Source organism: Erinaceus europaeus, chromosome 21, assembly GCF_950295315.1.
Source record: "Erinaceus europaeus chromosome 21, mEriEur2.1, whole genome shotgun sequence".
Classification (NCBI taxonomy): domain Eukaryota; kingdom Metazoa; phylum Chordata; class Mammalia; order Eulipotyphla; family Erinaceidae; genus Erinaceus; species Erinaceus europaeus.
Window position 1 is genome coordinate 12,284,545 of NC_080182.1, and position 26,744 is coordinate 12,311,288.

Below are 26,744 nucleotides of genomic sequence, written 5' to 3' on the forward strand. Positions count from 1 at the left end.
GACAGTTTGATGGCTGTTTCTATTTGGCATATGTGAAGGAATACAAGACCCAGCATGTAACACGTACAGAACCACTGACAGAGGCTTGCTGAGAGGCAAACAACTCGAGTCCTAGGGAAAGAAAACACGCTACTGACTCCCAAGGAGGCTGGGCAGACACATCAAAGACACTGCAAAATTCATAAGGCACAAAAGGAAGATGCCTTCACATACTATACATCCAGGACATGGACACGGACACGGTGTCATCTTGTGGTCACAGTTCTTGTTAACTTAACACAAGATCACATACGTCACTTTCCTTAATAATTAGTCCTCATATCAAATAAAACACTGAACAAAAATGGCAGGTCTCTTGGGGGGGGGGGGATTTTAGCCTTAAATCTAGGACTCCAGGGGTCAGGGGAGGGAGCTGCGTAGTGGGGCTCCTGGTTAAGAGCATGTGTTCCCAGGGGCCACGTGGTAACTCAGCAAGTACCACACGTGCCTCACTATGTGTGGGGCGCTGAGTTCAACCCCATGGCCCCACAGGCATGCACAACAGAAGCTTCTGCTGTGCAGGTGCTCCTGTGTGGTGACTGGGGGCTCGAACCCAGGCCCTTACACGTGGTTAAGTGTAACTTTAACAAGTGAACTGCTCCTAGTTCACTCCATCACCCCTTACAGCAAGTCCACCAAACTGCAGTAGCGTGAAGAGTGTACGCGTGCTTCGTTGCAGATAATACCAAGTATCACCTGAGACTGGGTATTTTTTTTTCCTTTCTTTTTTTAGGCAGAGATGCAGAGAGAGGGAAGGCACCACAGTACTGAAGCCTCCTTCAAGGCAGGAGGGCTGGGTTTGCACAAGGGAGCTATTTTGCCAGCCCTGAGATGAAGATTAAGATGGCTTCCTCTCCTGGCTTTCTGGCTGCTCCTTAGCCTGGAGCTCTTGGAGTCTCTTCGTGTAGCACTTCATAAAGTAATCATCAGGCTCAACCCCTGCCTTCTTCAAGTTCTCCATGACCGTTTCCAGTCTGAGTACTGAGTGGGCCCCCTCAACCTTTCTTGTGCTCAGGTACAGAGTGAACTCTTTGAAGTCCAAGAGCTTACAGGTATCCACAGAGCAGATATTCCTGATCTCACTAGTTCTGTCCAAATGAGGGAAGAACACCAGTCCCGACATCTTCTCCAGGTCCTGAAGACTCACTTGGAAGTCACTCAGCTGGGGCTGGAAACCAATGGCTTCGTTGGGCACCACAAAGGCCCCCAGTGCCAGCGGCTCAGTGGAGGCTGGGCTTCTGCGAGCCAAGATCACCTTGTAAAGGTGTGAGGGCACCGCCACGTTGTCCTCGCCAATCACCTAAAAACAAAGCAGACTGGTCAACAGGGCTCAGCAGTTCCCCCTATTTCCCCTGGAAACCCACGGTGTGTTCTGAAAATGCATTCAAGTCACCCCAGTGAAGTGCTGAGCTCCCAGGCTCAGTCCCCAGCACCGTCATGAGTCAGACTGAGTGGTGCTCTGGTAAAAATAATCAGGCAGTGAATAAATTCTACCTGGCCACACCCCACGCAACTGAACTCCAACCACCAATGGGAATAAGAAACCAAAATGCAGATGCAGAGAAGATGGGAATTTCAGAGGTTGCCTCGGATCAGTCTGGAAAATGATGCCTCCCCAAAGAGCAGAGCAGGACACGTACGTTCTGCTCAGTCTGGAGAACAGAAATGCCATGGCTTTATGTCCTGGGTGGTTTTATTTTTTTAATGGACAAGAAAAGCTGTCAATTTCTCTTTATCTCATAATCAGAACCTCTTGTTATGTTCACCATTAAAAGGTCACAACTTCGAGTTAGGGAACTCCCAGCTCTAGAAGTAAAAAGCACAGCCTTACTTTATCACATGCACTAGGGAGCTAAACAATCTTGAGAAAAACAGTCAGGCCTAGGACCTCAGCACTGTGATCTCTGGTACCGCCCAGAGCACAACTCATGTTTTAAAATTAAATCAAGTAAATGTAAATGCCATTTGCTCATGGCTCTGTGCACTCCTGGGCCCCCTGTCACACACACGAGCCTCTGAATGCCGCTCCAACCACCTCTGGAAAGGTAGCCATACTACAGGGGAACCACAGCCAGGCCTGAAAACAATCAGGTTATTGGTGCAGGTTGGCTGTAATAATGAAATAACATCAATATGAAACTTTTTCAAATTTCCTTCCAGTTGGCCTAAAAGCCGTATCTGCTTTCTGTAAAAAAAAACAAAAAACAAAAAAACAAACTGGACATCCATTTCCTTAATGGTCTCCAATAAAATGATGCAGCCTACCCACAGTATGATCGCAAGACACTGCTCTTCCCCTTGGTAAAAGCAGACATTCCTTGCCAGTCACACCTACCGGCTGCAAGAGCCCAAATAAGGCAGAGGGGTGAGAGGTACCAAATACTCTGCTCTGATTTTACCCAGGCCCCTACCCACATGGCACAGACATCTGCTATCCAGCACGTGTGGAGGACTCACTGCCAATGCCAACGCCAGGGCTGCAGGGAAGACCCAACCACAGGCAAGATTTCTGTATCTGTCTTTGAAGTCAGTGCAGTTCTGAGTAAAATTTATAAAACTACACCCCACCCCCTCCAGCAAGACATTTGTGCAGAAGGGAAAATATACTCTTCAAGGCAAGGAAATATATCAAGAGTGGGTTCGTCTACCCCGCCAGGGAAAGAGAGAGACAGGCTAGGAGTATGGGTCCACCTGTCAACACTAGGTCCAGCGGAGAAGCAATTACAGAAGCCAGATCTCCCACCTTCTGCTCGCCATAAAGATCTTTGGTGCATACTCCCAGAGGGATAAAGAATAGGGAAGCTTCCAGTGGGGAGGAGGAAACATGGAATTCTGCTGGTGGGAACTGTGTGGACGGTATCTCTCTTAACCCACAATCTTGTTGATCATTATTAAGTCACCAGTAATAAATTTAAAAAAAAAAGAAGTTGAAAAATAAGAAAACACAAAGCAGAACCTCAACTGGGTTTGGTATGTTGCACCAAAGTAAAGGACTCTGGGGTTGGGGGGGAGGGTTCAGCTCCTAGAACATGATGGCAGAGGACCTAGAGGGGGTTCAATCGTTATGCGGAAAACTGAGAAATGTTATACATGTACAAACTACTGTATTTTACTTTTGTCTCTAAACTATTAATCCCCCTAATAAAAATAAAAACCTAAAAAAAAAAAGAGTGGGCTCTCCGGAGGTCCACAGCTAGCCCGCAGGTCACTAACAGGTGCTAATTCCACAGTGCAAGCCAGCCGCCCAACGCCTGGCACCTCTGGAAAGCAGAAAGAAATAAGCTCTGATGCAGACAAGCTGGTGTTTGCTCTCAAGGAGCCTCCCCTCTAGTGGAGTCCACACACACAGCTTCCACTGCAGGAAGAATGTGCTGAGGTGCCAACGCAGGGCACCAGCAGCAGCACTAGAGCAAAGGGTGCTGGGAGGGTCCGGGATGCAGGCTGGGCCGCAGCTGCATTAGAAGCACCTGCTGAGGACTCAGCCCTTTGGCAAAGGCGTGGTGCCACCTGGTGGATATGCGCCATCACTGCACCCAATTCTGAAGACACCCTCCCACCTTCACAGCATTTTCCCCCCTTATTCAGTCAAGGACTGTCTACAAATAGCAACTTTCAAAGATAATTAATTGGTCAGGCCCACTTGCTACCAACAAACACTTTTAATCAGGGTCACTAAATTCTACACAAAATAAAACTTCCATATTTTTAAGGCGCATGGCTTTACCTTGCAAAACAATCGTGCCATTCCTAAGTTTTCAAGAAAAATGTCTTATAATAACTACAGGATTTCCATGACTACTTCTGAGAAACCTCAAAGGCACTGAAATTCATATTACTATTCTTTCATCTGTGAGCTCCTTACAACATATCGACAAAAAGGGGTAAATTACTACCCCTAGAAATAAAGGTTAAAAAAAATCTCGGCCAAAGATCTCCTCTGAACTGAGGAAAACATCTTCAAGCTATGTAAAATAGGAACTAGTCCCATTTGAAAAGTCAAAAAGCCCACACCTCCTTGAATGTAAGGTGAAAAAAATAAAAGATGCTAAAAATATTTGTGGCTTATTCTTTGTGGGTAGCTCAACCAAAACAATACATTTTTACCACTGTCGAGAAAAGTAGAAAATTAAAAAAAAAAAAGTGAAACCTAGGGCACAGAGCAGAATGCTTGAGATTAAACCCTGGGAAGCCGCCCAGTCCCCCCACCCCCCGAGTAGTCATGAAGGCACAAAACATGCCGACACTGAAGAAGAGACCAAGATCTGCAAGACCTACAGAGCACTTGGCTTGCTTTTTTCACTGCATTTTTTTTAAAGGGGGGGGGGGGCTATAACTGCATTTGGTGCAAAAAAAAAAAATGGTGCTGGTTGGGACAGGAGCAGATAGAAAACACGCATGTGCACAGAGAGAGGACCAAATGAAGTCAGGCAAGGCAGACAGACAGTGGGACTCTAGGAGGAGCAAGCAGGCTGGACACAAGTGAAACCCTAAGCAAGGGCTCAGGGCTGGACATGAACTAAGCCAACCGTATCAGTAAATCAGCAACGACACTTTTCACAGAGGATCTGGGCCTAAAATACCTAGCAAAGGAAAGCCCTGCTGCTATTATTACCAGAAAGTATTGAGCTCTCGTCAGGATTATAACAGAAACTGGAAACAGGCTGAGATTGACGAGAATATACCATGTGTGTCTGTGTGTGTGTGTGTGTGTGTGTGTGTGTGTACACCATTCACTTGCAACCTAGAGGTTGGTTTCTTACATGCTAGCCTGCCTGAGTCCGTCCATCCTTCCTTCCTTCCTCCCTCCCTCTCTCCGTCCCTCCCAGGCAGTGAACAACGTGCCCCCTTCTGCTCTCCCCCCTCCCCACAGTGGCCCACACGCAGACTCGGGGCCAGAGGACTGCACTTCATGCACAGAGCAACTAACTGCCCCTTCAGTGAGATGTTAAGCAGCAGCATGTGGGAGACCAGAACAAAACAAAAATCTGCTAGAATCAGATGGACTTCTTTGGTTACAGTCTCCTGGTAAGAAAAGTTTTCAAAACAAAACTGTTGGATGTGTGAAGAGACGCAGCCCTTCAAACCAATCGAGAGAGAGAGAGAGAGAGAGAGAGAGAGAGAGAGAGACGAATAAAGGAATAAAGGATCAGAACCCGGGGTGTGGGGAGGACAGCAGGGACGCAGCCCTGTGCAGACTGTGTGTCATTCTGGGGTTCCTGCTCCAGACGGGGCGGCGGGAGGCGGCCAAGCCACAGGGAAACAAGCGCCGTCTTCCCAGACAGCGGACTCTACTGGAGACGGACGGCGGGCAGTGGAGGGCACTGAGCCAGTAAGATCACTGACTCTTCAGTCAAGTCAGAGCACACAGCTGCAGGCAGGAGGCCCTGGGCTGATGCTAGCACCACAAAAAACAGACAAACATACACAGAAAGATACAAGAATGAACAAAAGGGTTGAAAAAGAAGAAACAGAAGAGGGTGCCGGGCAGAGGCACACCAGTAAAGGGCACAGAGTACTAAGTGCAAGAACCCACGCAAGGGTCTGGGTTCAAGCCCCTGGCTCCCCACCTACAGGGGCAAAGCAAGGCCTGCAGGGTCTGTCTTTCTCTTTACCTCCTCTCTGTTCTATACAATCAAATGGGGGGGGGGTGGCTGCCAGGAGCAGTGGATTCATAGTGCCACACTGAGAGCTGCTTCAGCACCCCCGGAGGCAGGTTTTCACTCTTCCCCAACATCCAGAGCTGGTGGATTATTTAGAAAGTGGTGCTGAGCTGGGGAGACAGCATAATGGTTATGCACAAAGCCTTTCATGCTGGAGGCACCAATGGCCCCAGGTTCAATCTGCAGCACCACCATAAGCCAGAGCTGAGCAGTGACGTGGTCTCTCTCTCTGTAGCTCTCAATAATAAAAATAACAATAATAATAAATCAATAATTTTTTTTTTGCCTAGGGTTATTGCTGGGGCTCTGTGCCTGCATTACAAAGCCACTGCTCCTGGAGGCTAGTTTTTCCCCCTTTTGTTGCCCTGATTGTTTTATCATTGTTATGGTTATTATTATTGATATTGTCATTGTTGGATAGGACAGAGAGAAATCAAGAGGGGAGAGAAAGATAGAGAGGGGGAGAGAAAGACAGACACTGCTTCACCACTTGTGAAGCCACCCTCCTGCAGGTGCGGAGCTGGGGGCTCGAACTGGGATCCTTACTCTGGTCCTTGTGCTTTGCGCTACGTGAGCTTAACCCGCTGTGCTACCGCCCGACTCCCAAAACATTTTTAGAGCATGTGTTCACACGTATCCATAAACTAGGGCAAAATATATACCTGAAAGCAAAAGTACTTAATAGTCTGCAGTGAGTACCCCCAACACTTCATCTGCACTATTCCAGCCTTTAGGTCCATGATTGTTCAACAATATGTTTGGCTTTGTAAGTTAACTCTTTTCAGCCACCAGGTTCCAGACGCTAGCATAATGCCAGCAGAATTCCCTGGACAGATGACCCCACCAGTGTGTCCTGGAGCTCCGCTTCCCCAGAGCCCCAACCTTCTAGGGAAAGAGAGAGGCAGGCTGGGAGTATGGATCAACCTGTCAACGCCCATATTCAGCGGGGAAGCAATTACAGAAGCCAGACCTTCCACCTTCTGCATCCCACAATGACCCTGGGTCCATACCCAGGGATAAAGAATAGGAAAGCTATCAGGGGAGGGGATGGGATATGGAGATCTGGTGGTGGGAATTGGGTGGAGTTGTACCCCTCTTATCCTACAGTTTTGTTAATGCCTCCTTTTTTAAGTAAATTAAAAAAAAAATTTTTTTTTTTAAAAAGCAAGACAACCACAGTTGAAGGAAAGCACAGAGTAAGGACTTCTGATATTACCACCAGCACCAAGCCGCAAAATCTGAAGCTCACTTTCTGGCCAGGCCAATTACACTGTTCAGGCGGGGTCTTCAGGTGCATGCACTTGTCTGCAGTCAATCTCTCCTCGAGGCGGGCACATCAGACAGAGCCCATGGATGGCCTCAGCTATAATAAAGGGGTGATTCTGATTAGAACTGGCAGATGACTCACTTATGATAAAATCACTGCTACTAATCTTTCCTTAGGCTCACACTCACTCAAGTCCTTTGACGCCCTGATCCTCGTCTGCATATCGTAGTGGACAGTTCCGCCTCACTCTAAGGAATCCTCTTCCTAGCCCATTTTCCGTTCTTGTATCTGCACAGGTTTGCAAAGACTACTTGCAACTGCTCCTCGTCCAGACCATCTTTTACCTCCTGGCCTTGAGCTTCTGGAAACGAGGAGCTCGACAATCCCTGCACTATGAACGTTTTCGTGTCCGAGGACAGCGCTACGAACAACTGGACTTCTGTGAGAAGTTACATCCGTATCTGGATCCTAGCATACGTAACTCCAATCTGACTCCTCAATTCCTATGCCTAGAAAGACAACCACTTACTTTACTTTATTTTATCAGGACTACTTGTGCAGGCTGAGTGAGAGAGCGCGGACAGAGCTATCCCGTGCCGCGTGGTCTAGGGAGCCCTCAGCAAACAGCAGCGCCTTTGCTTCACTTCTCCAGAGGATCCCCGGACATGCCTCACTGCCCAGACACACATGTAAACAAACAATCTCATTATTACTAGGTATGTCACCCTAAAATAAGGCTCACAGTACAGTTACGAACAAGCGGGAAATAGTACATGGCAGAATCTGATAAAACGAAACACTCCTCGGGCAGATACTAAGCCGCCATAGAGAATCAGAGGACAATTCCTTGGAGAGAGAAAGTCACGATTCAGGAATCTTCCCTGAAAGGAGCAGACCAGTGACTGGGGCTGGGCAACGCTGCCTCCTTTCTCAGCATCACTCAGGAACAGACTCAGCGCACTGCTTAGTGACCCCAGTTCACACACATGTGCTGAGGAAGCCTTGGTGCTGTGGTCTCTTTTACTCTTGTCTCTGCCTCACTGTCTGTCTGTCTCTCTCTCTCTGAAAGCCATTCCAGACTGACAAAGCCTCGATGATGACCAACAAAAAGGTCTAGCTTCTGTTAAGCTGGGCATTCACGTCTTCTGCAGTCTGGCCCCAGCCTGTCACCTCTGGCCTCTTCCCACCATGAGCACTCTCAGTGCTTCCTGGCACACGCACCACCGCCTCTTCCTGTTTCCTCCTCTTGTCAAGTTCTGCCCGATGTCTGTTTTACTTAACCAAATCTCCCAAATTTACATGTGTGTACGTGTGTATACATAGAAATAGAATTTTGGGCCCAACTAAATTCTTAAACTGGCAAGTTCTAAGGCAACTTTTCCAATTTACTACAAGATCACAGTTTTCTTTCATGCTAATACATACACTTAAGACTTTTAAGTTCCAACTAAAATGAATTTTGATCTGAAAAATCCAACAAAAGGTGTACATGTGTAGAGTATGTCAAAGTAGACCTCACTCTTCTAAGAGTCTGAGAATGATGAAGACTCCTACTACTCCCCAGGAATAAAGACTCCTATCAACATGCAGCCGACACACAGATCAACACCCAGACATAGCTGTCGGCTCTGCTTGGGGCCAAGGTTTACCAAGGTAACCTTCTCAAACATCACTGGAATACTGAAGATGGAGCAAGAGGCCTTCCAGCAGCAAGCCACGAAAAGCAACCGAATTGGTATACTATGTTCTTCGGGGCTTTCTCCGCCCACTATGAAAGGCTAAAAATAAACGTGGTGAACACATGACAAGCCGAGCAGCAGGCCCAGCACTCCAGATTCAACTTGTCATCAGCATCCTGCTTTCTAAACACCAAGCCCAGTACAAGGAGCCAGGACTTCTAGGAGAAATGGCTGATGCCTGAGTTTGGCCAAGGTGAACGAACCTGGGACATCACTTTCCACCAAAAAAAGGAAGTATCCAAAAAAAAAAAAAAAAAGAAAAAAAGAAAGAAAGAAGATATCCTACCAAACAACAATTGAACAACTGAAAGAGGCTCCCACTAGTTAAATCTGGGAAATTGGAACATCAAAATAGAAACACAATGAACTGATTAAAATTCACTGAGTAAAATAAAAATTCATGAATTCAGAATAATTAAGAAGGAAAAGATAAGGGGTCAGGAGGTGGTGCACCTGCTTGAGCACACATACTGCCAAGCACAAGGACCCAGGTTCAACCCCCTGCTCCCCACCTGGCCGGGGTGAAGCCTCACAGCTGATGAAGCAGTGCTGCAGATGTCTTTCCAAGCACAAGGACCCAGGTTCAACCCCCTGCTCCCCACCTGGCCAGGGTGAAACCTCACAGCTGGTGAAGCAGTGCTGTAGATGTCTTTCCAAGCACAAGGACCCAGGTTCAACCCCCTGCTCCCCACCTGGCCGGGGTGAAGCCTCACAGCTGGTGAAGCAGTGCTGCAGATGTCTTTCTCTCCCTTTCTCTCCCCCTTCTCCTCTCTATTTTTCTGTCCTATCAAATAAAAATGACAATTAAAGGAAATTGTTAAAAAGGGAAAAACTCTTACAGCAAAATGTCAACTAATAAATTAAGGAAAAAGGGAAAATCATCTGAAGGGGTCAGGTGGTGTCACATCTGGCTGAACAGACATTACAATGCAAGGACCTGGGTTCAAGCCCCCAGACCCCACCTGCAGGGAAAGCTTCATGCTTAGTAAAACAGTACTGTAGGTGTCTCTCTCCCTCTCTATCTCCCCTTCCTTCTCCTCTGTCTCTATACACACACACACACACACACACACACACACACACACACACACACACAAATTGTTTTTAAGAATCTAAAAAAGAAAGTCATTTTACAGTTAATGGTATTTTTATACTTTTCCCATATTTGGGAGCTACTCTCTGCTCTGATCCAGCTTTCTAGTCCTATCCCCAACTCTAACACCATCTTCCCAGACAACAGTAATGCTATTGCCAGCTGTCGGGCTCAGGCAAAAATTAGTAAAGTCACGGGCCCCTTGGAATAGGCCTAAAACAGACTTGCTAGCTTCTTCCAACATGAAGACCCCAAATCTCATCTACTATTTCCTTACCTTTTGGTTCCTTATTATTAAACAATCTGTTCTACTTTATATTTTAATGCTTTTTAGCCACCAAGTTGCAGATGCTACCATGAGGCCATCCTAACCTGCCTGGACAGATGACCTCACCAGTGTGTCCTGGAACCCCACCTCTCCAGACCCCTGCCCCACTAGGGAAAAAGAGAAAACAGGCTGGGGGGGTATGGATCAGCCTGTCAATGGCCACCTCCCAAACCTTTTCTGCTCCCCATAAAGATCTTTGGTCCATACTCCCAGAGGCATAAAGAATAGGGAAGCTTCCAATGCAGGGGGAATGCAGAACTCTGGTGGTGGGAATTGTATGGAATTGTACCCCTCTTACCCTACAATCTTGTTGATCATTATTAAGTCACTAATAATAATTTTTTTTTAAAAAGAATCTAAAAAAGAAAGTCATTTGACAACTGTTTTGTACTAATTGACTCTTTAAGCGTTCCAAAGATAAGGGATTAGTTTCAAAGGAAAACAAGGTAACTTAGCTGTGACGAAAGCAGAAAGATACCACCTCTGGCAAGTAATGGATCAAAGCTAATGTCATCTGCTACAGGACACTCTGACTCAGTGCCCTGGTGTCACCCCCCGAGGAGCACCTTGTGGCTTACTGACAGGAACCACAGCACAGAGTCACGAGCAAACAGCAAATATACCCAGTCTGAGGAGCACAGAAAGCTGGCCTGTAGTCTTTATGGGAAGGTCAGTGTCATTAAAGACAACAGATCTTTAGAATCAACTCTTTAGGGTTAAAGGAGGCTAACAAGACAACAGGTGACTGCAATGTGTGATCCCTGACTGCACGACATGTGTGGGGGATTAAATGCCAGACCTCAGCGGAGCAATCTAAATCCCACATGTCCAGCATCCACTGCACAATGGCTATTAAGGCAGAAGGGAATGTCTGGGGGCAACACATACGCAACTTCTCTAAAAGGTTCTAAGGAATTCTAACTGGCATATATTCTAACAGGCACATATGCCTACTGCTAAACAAACAAAAACAACTAATGGATATGTCAAAGATACAGTTCTTTTTACTGTTTATGTAAGCTTTTTTCCCCTTCCATGTACATCTTCCACATTAGATACAGTTAGAGAAGCCAGAGCACCACCAGTGACGGGGACTGAACCGTGAGCCTCAGACATTCAATCCCACGCTCATCAGCTGAGCTTTTTTTTTTTACATTCATTTATTTACTTTGTGACCAACAGTGGGTTACCAGATTGTTAAGACTGCACAGGTCCCCGCCCTCCCATGTTCCAGGGGTAAGTACACCATAGCTCTTCAGGCTGGCTGCTTCTGGTTTTTTTTTTTCTTGGGGGGGGGGGAATGACTGCTGCTGTTGATATTGTTTTTGTCTTGTTTTGTTGTGCCTGGGCCTTGCACATGTGTGGTTTACCCACTCCTGAGATGACTTTCTCATTCCTTTCTACGTCAGATAGAGAAAAAGAGACAGACAGGGAGAGAGGGAGAGACACAGCACCAAGGCTTCCCTCCCCCTGCACTGTGGCATTCACAGGTGGTGGTGCTGGGGCTCAAACCTGGGTCACACACACCACAAGGCAAGGCACCGGGTGAGTAAAAGGCTAAGGTGAATGTCACTGACGGTGTATCAAGGGGCATTTGCGAATTTTGCACATTCCATGAAGGCAGCATCAGCCCAGACTGTTAAACATGGACAAGTCAAAGTTGAGAGGGAGAGCAGAGGACCCTTTCATTACCTCTGAGATATACAAATAACCAGCAGAAAAACTAGAAAACTCAACACCGGGCTTGAGATGAGCGGCGGGGCACTGAATCCCTCTGCATACTGTATTCTCGTGTCGCGTGGACGGCTTCATGGTTCTCACAAAGTCAAGGCCGCCTGCTCCAAAGTCAGACACTGAGGTTTGGACGTTTAGCAATCCACTACTAGTTCCATTACACTTCAAGTGAGCAGTGACAGCTTCAATGCCATAGGGAAGGAAGCGTCAAGACGAAACTGTTTAATCGAAGTACCCCACTGAACACCTTCTCTGTAATATGGGAGTTGTGAGCACTGGATTCAAAAGCTCTAAGGGAGGCAGGGAGAGAGCTCACCAAGTACAGTGCACCCCTTACCGTGCACAAGGACCCTCAAAAAGTCACAGGCTCAAGAACAGACAGTCAAGATGGTGTTTGGGCCAGCGTTTAATAACACCCACGAGTTATGAATCAAAGAATGGCTCTGGTTCTTGTAAAGTCTGTGTAGGCAGCAGCCAGGCCTATGACAAGTTTATCAGCACAGTCACTCAAGAAATGCCTTTCAATTACAAAAAGAGCAGTTTCTCCTAAATTCAGAAACACGTGGGCTTTTTAGCAGACTGTTCAGTCAGAAAACTTTCCTGACTAGTAGGATGACAATTAGGAAGAGAAGCATAGATGGCTGGAGAGGGCTCTCGATACAGACAACTTCCCAAACTGGCCCGACACTGCTGTGGAGTGCTGTGCCAGGCACCACAGCTGGGAGACACAGTACACAGGCCTCACTGACACTACATGCAAATCAACGGGCATGGCAGAGGCAAGGAGCGGGCTCAGACTGACTTGAAGATAGAAACAGAGATGGCGGCTAGCTTGCTTAGTAGACTTCACTGTGGACAGAGTCCTGAACTCGAGCCCTGGACTAAACCACATGTAAGCAATGTAATTGGAAGAGCGTGCTGTGGTATCTTTCCCTCTGTCTAAACAGAAAGAAAGCAAGGAAGGAAGGACAGTAGGAAGGAAGGAAGGCAGGCAGGTAGGCGGGCAGGCAGGCAGGCAAAAAGAAAGGTGGGTGGTGGTGGTAATCTGGGAGGCCACTCAGCAGTATCACATGTTCAAAACCCCAACTTTGGGGGCCGGGCGGTAGCGCAGTGGGTTAAGCGCATGTGGCGCAAAGCGCAAGGACCTGCGGAAGGATCCCAGTTTGAGATCCTGGTTCAAGACCCCGGCTCCCCACCTGCAGGGGAGTCACTTCGCAGACAGTGAAGCAGGTCCGCAGGTGTCTCTCCTTCTCTCCCCCTCTCCATTTCTCTCTCCTATCCAACAACACCACCACCAATAGTAACACCACCACCAATAAACAACAAGGAAGGGCAACAAAAGGGAAAAAATGGCCTCCAGGAGCAGTGGATTCGTAGTGCAGGCATTGAGCCCCAGCAATAACCCTGGAGGCAAAAAAAAAAAAAAAAAAAAAACCCAACTTCACTTCTGGTCACCAAGTAAAAGAAAGTAAGTGTGGGCTAGGGAGATAGCACAATGGTTCTACGAAAAAAAAACCTTCCATGTGTGAGTCACCAAAGGTCCCAGGTTATAAAGACTCCACACCACCATAAGCCAGAGCTGAGCAGTGCTCTGGTAAATTAAAAAAATCCTAAAACTAAAAACAATCCACAGGATAAAGGCAGAAAGCCAGAGACCACTATTCAAAGTGTGATGCTGGAAGTCGGTTTGATGCCCTTGCTTCGTCGTTAGAGTGATGACAGCGGACAGGACTCCTCTGGAACTCTCAAGCTACCTGGACAACCTTGACTGTCATTCGCTGTTGTTTTAGCCGGGCTGGCTTCACGGGCGGGTAACAGATGACCAGGGACTCATGGCTGGGTTGTACGCAGTATCTCTTTATTCATGCAGGACGCAGTGCAATCTGTACCAAGCTAAGCTAAACTAAACTAACTAACTACAAACAATCATGTCTTTATAAATATACTAGCCCAGTAGGGTGGGAACAGGATGCGACGCAGAGAGGGTGGAGAGAAAAGTGACTGGTGAAAATCAGGGTATGACAAGGAGAGGGGGCGGAGCAGGTGATAATTCTACTACTAAACCACCAATGCCCTGGAGGGAGGGTGGTGCTTGTTAACAGAGGCTATGTAAATAGAATGAAGTGGTTATGTAAATAGAATGCAGTGTTAAGCAGGGGGGATTTAAACCAAATGAAACAGAAGGGGTTTTTAGAAGCATACCAACAATTCGCTGCTAGCTACGGGTCTTCCAGTGTGACTCTGTACCATGCAGTCTAGGTAGGGATGGACTGATCTACCTAGGCTCGCACAATTTTGCTCTGTAATGTTTACAAAAGGAGGAAGGGGCCTACAACTATTTCTCAGAATAAATTCCTGCAGTTAAAAGACACTACTACTGGGGCCGGGTGGTGACACAGCTGGTTGAACGCACATGTTACAATGCTCAAGGACCTGGGTTCAAGCCCCCGTCCCCACCTGCAGGGGGAAAGCTTTGCAAGTGGTGAAGCAGGTTTGTAGGTTTCTCTGTCTCTCTATCACCCCTTCCCTCTTGATTTCTGGCTGTCTCTATCCAATAAATAATAATAATAAAAGAAAGAAAAGAAAATTAAGGGTGGGGGTAGATAGCATAATGGTTATGCAAAGAGTCTCTCATGCCTGAGGCTCCAAAGTCCCAGGTTCAATCCCCCACACCACCATAAGCCAGAGCTGAGCAGTGCTCTGGTTAAAAAAAAAAAAATTTAATTAAACCAGAAAGATCAGACGTGACAAAGTGATGTGCTTCAAATATTAAGGGGGGTGGGGGAGCAGTTGTGAACATACACATCATCACGCCTAACTTCCCAGGTTCAAGTCCCTGGTCCTCATCTGCAGGGGGGTTGCTACACTAGTAGAAAAGCAGTGCTGGCAGTGTCTGTCTGTCTGTCTCTCTCTCCTGGAACCCCATCACCCCAAAAGCCCTGTCCTACTAGGGAACAATAGAAACAGGCTGGAAATATGGATCCACCTGCCAACACCCATGTCCAGTGGAGAAATTACAGAAGCCAGACCTTCCACCTTCTGCACCCTGTAATGATCCTGGGTCCACGCTCCCAATGAAGGGGATGGGATGAAGAACTACAGAGGTGGGAATTGTGTGGAACTGTATCCCTCTTATCCTATGGTCTTGTCAATCATTATTAAATCTAAAAAAAGATGAAAATTTTGTCACTGAGTGGTAGATCCATTATGTAATCCATCTTGGTGAAAGACAGGGAGGGAGAGGAGGAGGGCCAGGGAGGGAGGGAGGGAGGGAGGGAGGGAGTGGTAGCTACAAATTCCTGGAGTCCAGAAACAGCTGGTGCAGTGAAGCGCCCTGCCTTGCCTGAGCCCAGCCCCACACAGGAGGCCCAGGAATGTGATGTGGCACCGCTCCTTGGTGTCAGACCTGCCAGTCCCCTCGCCCCCAAAGCTTTTCTTCCCACATGTTCAACTCCCTGAAACCTGAACGAGCTCCTGAATTCCCTTCTTCCACACCCAGAAAGTCACTAACTCAAGGCTACTGGTTGCTTTATTCCTCTGTGTCCTCACTCCAGCTGCCATGCTCATTGTCACAAGGCTGTATATTACACTGTCTCTAATCTCTCCTGCCAACACCTTCTACCTGCCCCATCTGCCTCTCCACACACTGCTACTAGAAGACTTTCTACAGAACCTTCCAAAAACCACATCTTTCATAGAGAAAGCATGTTCAGGCTTCTTTGTGTCTACAGATTAAACCCCAAGTTTCATCTTGGGACACAAAGTTAATCATCTGACCGCTACTGAAATCCTCTTCAGTCTCCCCCGCCCCACCCCTGACAAATGGAGAGGGGAAGAGGGGGGAGGGGAGGGGGAGGGGAGGGAGGGAGAGGGGGAGGCAGCAGCACTGAAGCTTCCTTCACATGGTGGGAGTCAGGCTCAAGCCCCATGGCAAGCAGCACACTATCTCGCCCGCCATCATCCGTACGTCCTGCGCCACGGACTCCCATCTCTATGAGCGATTTCTAAATCCCAGAACAAGGGTCACGCTGACAGTAAACGCTGTGGGCTCGTACTCACACTGCTCCATCCCATGCTCGCCCCCTGACTCGGCTCACTCTTTCTCTTCCACAGAGATGCAGTTCCAGAATCTCTTCCTGTGTTCAGCCATCCCACTCACACACATTTCCACAGCCCAGGTAAGGCAGCTCCAGTCCTTCTGTGACACCGCCTCACCCACGGTCCTCATCTCAACTAGGGCGGGCCACACTGTAATGTAAAACTACCTGGTGACACGTTCGTCTTCCTCCACGAGCTCCTTGAAGCCATCGTAATATCCTCCAGGCCTGTCAATTTGCTCAGTGATGTGGCTCAGCTACATCGAAAGGGAGAAGAAGAATCCAGAATGATGGCACAGAGTGCCTCAGCTGGAGTGCGACCCTACCTGGTAACTAACGATCTTCTTTCCGTTACTTCCAGTCTGAGGTAAGGTCAATGGTCCAGACACTATCCAAACATCTTCGAATCTCTCTGTCAGTTCCCGACAATACATTTCTATCCTGAAAAAGACAATGTGCGGTATTCTCAGAGACAGAGGTAGAAGACAGGCCAATCAGATCAAGTCCCTAGGAAAGATGCCAAGAATACTCAAGTTGGGAAAGTCACGTAAGCCAGAGGATGGCACAAAATATCACAAGCATATCAACAATTATTTCCCCAGATTTAACCACAGACATTAACCCAACCACAAACACTTCCTGTCCGTGTATCCAGTGCACACTTCAGAACTGAAATCTGATTCTGTTCTCTTTCTTATTTATCTGTGCTGTAATTCTCAAGTAAAAAAAAAAAAACATACATGGTACTGAAAACCCCCAGGTTCTCGAACACTAACCACTGAGCCACTTCACTGGCCCTTTTCTTACGCAGAATAAAAGAAAACAGCAAAGTGCAAAACATTGCTCTACCATCCATGAAGTTGGGCTCATTCTGTCTTCACTGCTCTCATGTGGTGTCAGTAATTAAACCCAGAGTCACTATTATATAAGGCATACTAGTTGACTGGTGAGCCACCTCTCAGGACCCCTCAAATAAGTGTTTCAAAAATGGCCAATCATTTAAACAAATGAATACACCTTATTTAACTATTCCAATATGAATCATTGTGTCCATTCCTGGAATTCTCCAGGGCAGAATTAATGTAATGAATATTTCTACGATACTTGATTATATGTAACCTGACATTTTAACTTAAAAAAAAATGACAACTTTCTCACAACAAATCTTCTAGCACTGGAAATAATCATTTAGGAACTCTGTGGGGAGCTGGGTGGTGGTGGTGTACCTAGCAGAGTGTACACTTTGCCACGTACAAGGACCCGTTCGAGCCCCCAGTCTCAAGGCTTGCAGAGAGAGGGGACACAGTGGAGGTGTGCAATAGGTGTCTCTTTTCCTCTCTCCTTTACTTCTCTGCCTCAATTAGAAAAATAAAAATACTGAACAGAAATTAACCAACCAATCCTCAATTCTGAATTATTTGCCTACTTGATTCAATTACACAGTGTAAAAAAAAAAAGAAGAAGAAATAAATCAAAAGATTTATTTTAAAGTTGTTTAAATAAATCTGGGCCTGGTCTAGAAGATGGAACAGGGGGGCAGAATGTGAGATTCTCAAGCCAGAGGGCCTGGATTTGACCCCCAGCTTCACCTATGCCCGAGTGATGCTATGGCTTTCTCCACCTTCTTTCTCTTTCCAATGAATAAATAATAATTTTTTTTAATTTATTGACTTTTTTAATTTTCCCTTTTGTTGCCCTTGTTTTTCATTGTTGTCGTAGTTGTTGTTGTTATTGATGTCGTTGCTAGATAGGACAGAGAAATGGAGAGAGGATGGGAAGACAGAGAGGGGGAGAGAAAGATAACACACCTGCAGACCTGCTTCACTGCTTGTGAAGGTGGGGAGCCGGGGGCTCAAACCAGGATCCTTACGCCAGTCCTTGAGCCTCATGCCACGTGAGTTTAATCCACTGCGCTACCACCCGACTCCCATAAATAATAAATCTTTTAAAAACTGCCTTTCCTAGTTCCTAAGCAAAAATGATAAGGAGATCTAAGACGCATTTACAGTTGAGAGAGTTGCAAGAGCAAGCAAGGCTCGCCCTCAGTCTGCACACAGAGCAAGATCAGCACTCGCAGGCCAGACCGTCTCTGTGTTGAAGCACCAGGCACACTTCCCTCCACCGCATCTATTCTTTAGGAGGGAAATAGGAACTATTCCCACAGACAGACACTTAGACAACAGGATGGAAACTGTGTAGAACGAACATCCTAGATCTTCAACAAGAAATGTGAAAGATTAAAAAGACTTTTCTTGGGCGTCTCTGGGTAATGAATCCAGGGCCTTGCACAAGGGCATTATACTGAATGGCCTCCATTCATTTGTTAGAGACAGAGAGAGAGAGACAGAGGGAGGGAGAGAGGGAGAGACAGAAAGAGAAGCACCTGAGCCATGTGCCACTGCCTGTGGAGTTGCCCAGGTGGCACGGCAGCGCCCCCTTGGCATCGTGAAGCAGACCCTCTACTGGCTGAGCTATCTCCCAAGCCCTCAAAGGGACTTTTATAAGAGGGAAAGAATGACAGCAAGATGCCCACTCGCATAACATGCAGCTTCGCTATGCCTGCGACCAAAGACCAGCCTCCAAGCTGCAAGAAGCTTCAATGCCTTTCTTTCTACATTAAAAAAATGTTGGGAGTCGGGCGGTAGCGCAGCGGGTTAAGTGCAGGTGGCGCCAAACTCAAGGACTGGCAAAAGGATCCAGGTTTGAGCCCCCAGCTCCCCACCTGCAGGGGAGTTGCTTCACAGGCCGTGAAGCAGGTCTGCAGGTGTCTGTCTTTCTCTCCTCTTCTCTGTCTTCCCCTCCTCTCTCCATTTCTCTCTGTCCTATCCAACAACAATGACATCGATAATAACTACAACAATAAAACAACAAGGGCAACAAAAGGGAAATAAATAAATAAGTAAATAAAAATTTTAAAAAATTAAAAAAAAATGTCAGCATGGAGTGCAGAAGCCCTGGTGATGACAGAGAGAGGGGAAGAGAAAGAGTGGGGGGGGTAGCTATAAGATTGAAAGAGACTGAAAAAAACTGATCAAATCTGTGTGGACCTAGTTTGGGGAAACTTCACGAGAAGTGAAGCAGTGTTACAAGTGTCTTTCTATCTCCTCCTCCCTCTCAATTTCTGTCTCTAGCCAATGAATGAAGGAAGGAATGAGTAGATGAATGAATGAGTAAAAATAGAACTGACTTCTGACCAAGGACAAGCATGACCCAACTGGCAGGCTATATTCTGAAGTCTGTACTCCTGGAGAAACTATTTCTGAACACAGTAAAAAACAAACAAACAAACAAACAAAAAAACTAATCCAAAGTGCCTTCAGGAGTGCCAGCTTCTGGAAAAAAGGACACAACAGTCCATTTTCTTGTCACATAGTTCATCTTCCACAGACCCACCTTTCAAAAACACATTCCTCACCTGTTCCAATATCCAGCATTATTATCAAAATCCTGAGGCACGATATTCGAAAGGTAAAAGGTTTCAGCCATGGCTTTCTGTAAAAAGAAAAAAAAAAAAGGTAAAATAAAATAAACAGGATCGCATACTGAAATACCTACCCTTTCAGAGACTTTACACAGAAACTGTTCCTTCTTCATAGATTGTCTCCAGTGACTGACTGTTTAAACAAAAGCCACAGATACTATAGGACAGAAAGCCCAGCAATGATCATAAAGAAAAAAAGCTATAACAAAGGGAGTCAGGTGGTAGTGCAGCGGGTTAAGTGCAGGTGGCGCAAAGCGCAAGGACTAGCGTTAAGGTTCCCGGTTCGAGTCCCCGGCTCCCCACCAGCAGGGGGGTTGTTTCACAGGCGGTGAAGCAGGTCTGTAGGTGTCTATCTTTCTCTCCTTGTCTGTCTTCCCCTCCCCTCTCCATATCTCTCTGTCCTATATGACAACAACAATAATAACTACAACAATGCAACAAAAAAGGAGTAAATATTTTTTAAAAAGTTGTTTTTAAAGCTGTAACAAATGGATAGGGGGGGCTGTGCAGTGAACAAGGCTCAGAACCTGAGCCACATGCCAGAGAGATGCCCTGGTTCTCACTCACCTCCATGGATAAATTCGTGAAATGCTGACGTGAAAATGTGTTTGTTCTTGGGCAGAGATTGTGTTAGTGGTTCTGCCAAAGCCTTGCGAGGCTGAGGCTCAATCCCCCATAACACCATCAGCCAGAGCTGAACAATGCTCTGGTTAAAAGAAAAAACAAACAAACAAGCCTGTGCTGTGCGGTTAAAAAAAAGTTTAACAATAATAAAATTAATGTGCCAGCTTTCTTTATAATTCTCAGGCCTAAAATATGAAAGATTTAAAAACTAAGGAGAAATTTTGGTCCTAAGCCTTTATTTAGCAAGTTTTCTCAATACAGGTCAGTTTGGGGGTTTTACCTCGACCTCGACAGCACACTGGGGTAACCCAAGCTGCTTGAAAACCTGTGACCCAGAGGCTGGGTGAGGGCACACCTGCCTGAGAGCACATGCCACAATGTGCAAGAAACCTGGGTTTGAGTCCCCAGTCCCTGTTGGTATGCTTTTTAAAACCCCTTCTGTTTCATTTGGTTTAAATCCCCCGTTTAACACTATTCTATTTACATAACCACTTCATTCTATTTACATAACCTCCGTTAACAAGCACCACCCTCCCTCCAGGGCATTGGTGGTTCAGTAATAGAATTCTTGCCTGCTCCGCCCCCTCTCCTTGTCACACTCTGATTTTCACCAGTCACTTTTCTCTCCACCCTCTCTGCGTTGCATCCTGTTCCCACCCTACTGGGCTAGTATATTTAGAAGGACAAGATTGTTTGTAGCTTAGTTTAGCTTAGCTCGGCTTAGATTGTGCTGCGTCCTGCATGAATAAAGAGATACTGCGTACAGCTCAACCATGAGTCCCTGGTCATCTGTTACCCACCTGTGAAGCCAGCCTGGCGAAAACAAGTCCCCACCAGTAGACTGGGGAAAGCTTTTCGAGTGTGTGTGTCTATCTCTCTCCCATCTCTACCACCCCCTTCCCTCTTGATTTCTGGCTATCTCTACCCAATAAAGATAATAATAATAATAATAAATTAAACCAGTTAATGCCTAGATTCCAGCTCGTAGGGGTTTTTGATTTGACTAATCTAGGTTACATGTCTGGGCACTAGAAATGTATTACAAGTTTATTTACTTATGAGGAAGGACAAGGCCTCATTCTGGCACAGAAGACAGCAGGTTGGAACTCGGGACGGCATGCTTGAGAACTCCATGCTTTATCTACTCTACCGCCTCCCATGCTCCCAGAAGCAATTGTGTCTTAATCCCCAGTATTTCCGGTTGAGAATCATTAACTTAATGAAAATAATCGCCAATAGCTCATGCAATAAATGTCAATGTCATAAAAGATGCTCTCTCCCTTTTTGATAGAGACTTTGTTCTAGATTAAAAGACCCAGTGATTAAATGAAACATGTGACTCCGGAATGCAGGCTAGTTTGAAAAAGGCTATGAATAACATAGTTTGGAAAATGTGGAAAATCTGAGTACAGACTGAGTGCTAGATGTACAGCATGTAGAAACACAATTGCATCCAGTTCTTGGTACAATATTCTGGTGATATATAGATATATATTTAAGTCATCATTATTGGATGATATAATCTCCTGAACAACTTATTTAGAAATAAATGTTGTAATTTTACTAGTAAAAAATATTTACATGCCTGTCAACACATACACACATGTAAATGTATCAAGATGTGTATGCTGTATTACCTTTCGATTTTTTTTAACATTTATTTATTCCCTTTTGTTGCCCTTGTTGTTTTGTTGTTGTAGTAATTGATGTCATTGTTGTTGGATAGGACAGAGAGAAATGGAGAGAGGAGGGGAAGACAAGAGAGGGGGAGAGAAAGATAGACACCTGCAGACCTGCTTCACTGCTTGTGAAGCGACTCCCCTGCAGGTGGGGAGCCGGGCGCAAAGCGGTATTCTTATGCCGGTCCTTGCGCTTTTGTGCCACTGCGCTTAACCTGCTGCGCTATGGCCCGACTCCCTATTTCAATTATTTTTATAGGTCTGAAATTTTTTAAAATACAAAAGTGAGTATCTTTAGCTCCAAGATGCTTCCTAGTTCACATAAAACTCAGTTTCCCCCACTTGACTCGTTTTAAAATGTCTCATCTATCTATCGGGGGAGAAAGTAATTAAAATCAGGAAGGAAAACACACAGAGAAAGGATGGACATGCTTAAGCTTAAGGTTCGGTCCTTGGGCTTTCAATTGCTAAGTGCGTCTCTGCCTGCGCACCCACAGCTTACGGGTGAGAACTTGTTATCTCCCGCGGGAGCCATGTGTCCTCGTGACCAGCCGCTTCCCACATAGTCCTGGTTGATGGCGCTGAAGCTTCGAGGGATGTTGGGATCAGGCTTGAATTTACAATGTTTTCTATCTGCGTCACCTGAAACACACAAAAAGGCCAAGTTATCAGTGCATGAAGATCTCTCCAGGACTCCCCCTAAGGGATGTAGGCATGCTACAGCTGACTGCTGTGTCTGACTGCCCTGGGCTCAGTGACTGGACTGCACACCCATCTCAAGTTCCTGGGCAAGAACCTGATCTGAGTTAACCAAGGACTAGTCTAGGAATAAAAGGCTTTCCATTCAGTGCAGCTCTCATAGACTTTTGCTCCCAAAGTGACCCTACTTCACAAAGGCTCATCTTCATCCACTGTCAGTATTTTTAGATAAAAAAAAAAAAAAAAAAAAAAACAGCATGGATTTAAAGCAAAGAATCACTTGGAGGTCTACATAATGAGTTAAAAGGCAAATGAAATGGGGAAACACAAGTCTGGTAAAAGGTAATACCCTTAATAGATGATGCCCCAATTTAGAAAAAGAACCCCTTATGAAAATGGCCAACCCATATTCACAAGAATAACTCCCAAGCTGTGAATGCTCATACGTAATAAGTAAGCACCCGAATGAGGAGCTAGGACACTGGTCAGACTCAGTTATGATCATTATAGCTCAGGGTTGAGAGTCAGTTCATGTCATGAGTAAACAGTGTAGCAATCCACCTGGAATCCAATCTGACATTAAATATCAAGACCTGCCCAACCTGGTAATGGAGTTTTTTGTAAGCACAGCCTTCCGCACCTGCCTGCCTCCAGCCCCACTTCACACGTGTGCGCCCTTGCTCCGGACACTCTGGCCCTCGTTCGGTGGCCCAAAGGCTCAAGTCTTCTCCACTATGGGGACTTCACAGATGCAACTGGTTGTTTGTTTGTTTGTTTTTCTTTTCTTTATGCCCAGAATGCTTTTCGCCACACTCCAGGGGTCATCCAGCTCTTCCACCTAGGAAAAGGCCAGCTTGTCTTCTAAGCTACTTTCTCAGAGAGGCTTCAATCATCAGTCCAGGTTCTCCTGTTATTGTTTCTCATCGTATCTGTACCCCTCAAGTATACTATCTATGCCTTTGTGTAATCATTTTTTCCCCTTCAGGACAGATGTGATCAATTATAATTACATATTCACCATTATTTGATAAGTCAACCCACCCCTCCCTCATCCAACTGAAAGTGCCATGGAGGATTTAAGAAAACAAACAACAACAACAACAAAAACACTTGCTCTAGTCACTGATCCATCCCCAGGGCTTAACACAGTGCCAGACACATTTGGAGGTACTTAAAAAATGTTAATGGAGAGGTTGGGTGGTGGTGCACTTGCTACCATGCAAAAGGACCCGGGTTCAAGCCCACAGTCCCCACTAGCGGTGGGAGAGCTTCATGATAGGTCAAACAGTGCAGCAGGTGTCTGTCCTTCCTTCTACTTCTCTCCTTTATACTTCTGCTTATTTCTGTCTCTATCCAGTAATAATAACAACAATAATAATGATACACCATAACCAAAAAAAAAGTTAATAGAGGTCATGAATGGTGTCTGTCATTGCCATATTTATGACAGACCCTCTAATTTCTGTATCAAGATACAGATCCTCTCAGCTGCTAAAACCTGTCTACAAACAGAAGACCGATGGCCACCAAGCAGGGTCTACTTATCTCCAGGGCAACACACACTTCATCATTTCTCTATATGCCATAAAAAAGGGTCATGGTTGTCGATAACCTTCCCTGTCCTCACTCTGGAAACATTTTCCACAGGTGCCTGTGTTTCTATTCACCTACCCGTTATCTTGTTTTTAGAAATATGTTCAAGAACCCATCTAGGCACTCGCTTTGACTGATCATAAGACAAGGCATGATTAGTGTAGCACCTAATCTCTGTTCCAGTCAGAGGATATCCAAATTGTTCCAAGACAGCCTTTTCTACAGGACCTAAAAAAAAAAAAAAAAAAAAAAAAAAAAAAAAAAAGAAGAAAAAAGAATGTGATTTATTAGGGAAAAAAAACACATACACACAAAGTAATAATGGAGAGGGGTGAGATTTACAAAGGATTAGCTCAAGTCTAACCAACCAGGTTTCATTTTTGCAAAGGAAAGAAGAGCAGGCAAAATCCCGGCTTCCCTATAGCGCCCACAAGACAACTGGTCGCTAATTCAGTAACTTTTAAATAAGAAGGGGATCTTATCGATCTTTCAAATCTCTCAACCTCTGCCCCCACAATACTATATATATGAAGTAGCAGTCAGGGCAGATAGTGACACACTAGGGAGAGGCCCACATTACAATAGGCAAGGCCCCAGGTTCAAGACTCTGGTCCTCACCTGCAGGGGGAAGCTTGAGGAATGATGAAGCAGGGCTACAAGTGTCTCTCTCTCTACCTCTCCCTCCCCTCTTGATTTCTGTCTCTTTCCAATAAACAGATAAATAAAATAGCAGCAGTCAAAGGAAAACCCCATCACTAGTCGCTGCCATGATGAGCTGAGAAAGAGTCCAGTGTATGTGCTGCAGGAAGGCTGCTGTAAAACGTCTGGCTCCGGAGAGAAACCAAGCACGCAGGCAACAGAGAGCTGGTTTCAAAATAACTCTCTTAAAGCCTTTTTGGTTCATCTGCGGAGTCTTCTCACTACCTGCCAAGTACAGAGGCAGTAAATTAAATCTGCATGTGATTAAGTGTAGGACCTGAGCTCTTTATAGTTTTGGTACAAGTAAAAAAAAAAAAAATCGCCCTGGGAGTCCGGGCAGCGCAGCGAGTTAAGCGCAGGTGGCGCAAAGTGCATGGACCGGCGTGAGGATCCTGGTTCGAGCCCCCGGCTTCCCACCTGCAGGGGTATCCCTTCACAGGTGGTGAAGCAGGTCTGCAGGTGTCTGTCTTTCTCTCCCCTTCTGTCTTCCCCTCCTCTCTCCATTTCTTTCTGTCCTATCCAACAACAGCGACAATAATAACTATAACAATGAAACAACAAGGGCAACAAAAGGGAATATTTTTTAAAAAATTAAAAAATATATATATATATCACCCGAGTGGGTGGTTTTCATTGGAATGAGGGCAATTAACTACTAAACCAGAAAGCTGCATGGCTTCACTCATTCACCCAAAGGGACTGAGTGCATATGAGTTCTCCGAACATACTGACCGTCATGCCCAGAACACACACAAGGACTCTTTTTTTTTTTAATCTTTATTTATTGGATAGAGACAGCCAGAAATCAAGAGGGAAGGGGGTGATAAAGAGGAAGAGACACCTGCAGTACTGCTTCACCCCTCGCAAAGCTTTCCCCCTGCAGGTGGGGATCGAGGGCTCGAACCCGGATCCTTGTGCATTGTAATACATGCGCTAAACCAGGTGTGCCACCACCAGGCCCCAACAAGGGCTCTTGAAACACCGTGGTGTGGCCCGGGGTGGCGCACCTAGTTAAGTGCACACACAATACAGGGCGCCAGGACGCGAGTTCGAGCCCCCGGCCCCCACTGGCAGGCGGAAAACTTCACGCGAGGTGTGCAGGGCTGCAGGAGTCTCGATCTTCTCTCCCCTCTAGATTTCTGGTTGTCTCTATCCAGTAACTAAATAAAGATTGTAACTTAAAAGGAGAAGGTAGGGGGTCGGGCGGTAGCGCTGCGGATTAAGCGCACGTGGCTCAAAGCGCAGGGACCCGCATAAGGATCCCGGTTCGAGCCCCCGGCTCCCCCACCTGCAGGGGAGTCGCTTCACAGGCGGTGAAGCAGGTCTGCAGGTGTCTGTCTTTCTCTCCCCCTCTCTCCATTTCTGTCCTATCCAACAACAACTACATCATTAGCAACGATAATAATAACCACAACAATGGTAAAACAACCAGGGTAACAAAAGGGCAAAAAATGGCCTCCAGGAGCAGTGGATTCGTGGTGCAGGCACCGAGCCCCAGCAATAACCCTGGAGGCAAAAAAAAAAAAAAAATTAAAAAAAGGAAGGCATTAAAACGCACTTCGCCGCTATATCATAAATATCTGGGCGATGGAGGGCGGGTGCGGGGGGACAGGAACATGCGTGCGCGGCGGTCGCCCGACTTGCAGAGCTGCGGCCCAGGGACCGAGGTTCGATCCCCAGCACCACCTCGTGCCAAGGCTGCGCTGAGCCCTGGCTCTCGCTCTAACAAGCAGGAAAATTTTCTTCGAGAACAAAACAGCAGCAGCAACCAGGCTGGAGAGACGCGGGGCGGAGTCGGGGCCGCGGCCGAGGGCTGGCGGGGAGGGTCCCGCACACTTACCCTCGGGCTCCCCCGCCCGCGCCGACTCCGCACCCCGACGCCGCAGAAGCCGGATGGCAGTGAGCCCCGCGCCCACTGCGCCCACCGCGGCTCCCGCCGCGAAGCCGGTCAGAAAGCGCCGGGAAGCCCGGAGGCGGGAAGCGAAACTTTTAGCCGCCATCTTGCGTAAGGG

The 26,744-nt window shown here is 46.5% G+C and overlaps 1 protein-coding gene and 2 long non-coding RNA genes across 4 annotated transcripts; all 3 read right to left on the bottom strand.

Annotated features, from left to right (window-relative positions):
* Positions 1 to 26,744, bottom strand: EXOG (exo/endonuclease G). Of its 2 annotated transcripts, XM_007517210.2 has the most exons (6): positions 26,573 to 26,744; positions 24,112 to 24,261; positions 22,244 to 22,383; positions 19,373 to 19,449; positions 16,284 to 16,398; positions 1 to 1,339 (listed from the first exon to the last, which is right to left on the bottom strand). In XM_007517210.2, exons 1-6 carry the CDS (start codon positions 26,730 to 26,732, stop codon positions 878 to 880), a joined length of 1,104 nt encoding a protein of 367 aa, XP_007517272.1. In that variant the 5' UTR covers positions 26,733 to 26,744; the 3' UTR covers positions 1 to 877. The 2 variants fall into 2 exon arrangements, with proteins under 2 accessions (XP_007517272.1, XP_007517277.1); XM_007517215.2 differs by lacking the exon at positions 24,112 to 24,261.
* Positions 5,693 to 16,277, bottom strand: LOC132535282 (uncharacterized). Its single transcript, XR_009547054.1, has 3 exons — positions 16,126 to 16,277; positions 6,949 to 7,062; positions 5,693 to 5,809 (listed from the first exon to the last, which is right to left on the bottom strand). It is a non-coding gene; the product is annotated as an uncharacterized LOC132535282 (long non-coding RNA).
* Positions 11,268 to 16,117, bottom strand: LOC132535283 (uncharacterized). Its single transcript, XR_009547055.1, has 2 exons — positions 14,063 to 16,117; positions 11,268 to 13,628 (listed from the first exon to the last, which is right to left on the bottom strand). It is a non-coding gene; the product is annotated as an uncharacterized LOC132535283 (long non-coding RNA).

Coding starts and splice junctions, on each gene's coding strand:
- EXOG (XM_007517210.2), bottom strand. CDS start 26,732: ATGGCGGCTAAAAGTTTCGCTTCCCGCCTCCGGGCTTCCCGGCGCTTT. Junction 19,450..22,243: donor GAGATAACAAGTTCTCACCC/GTAAGCTGTGGG, acceptor TTCTTTTTACAG/AAAGCCATGGCTGAAACCTT. Junction 1,340..16,283: donor AGAAGATCGTTAGTTACCAG/GTAGGGTCGCAC, acceptor CTTTGTTTTTAG/GTGATTGGCGAGGACAACGT.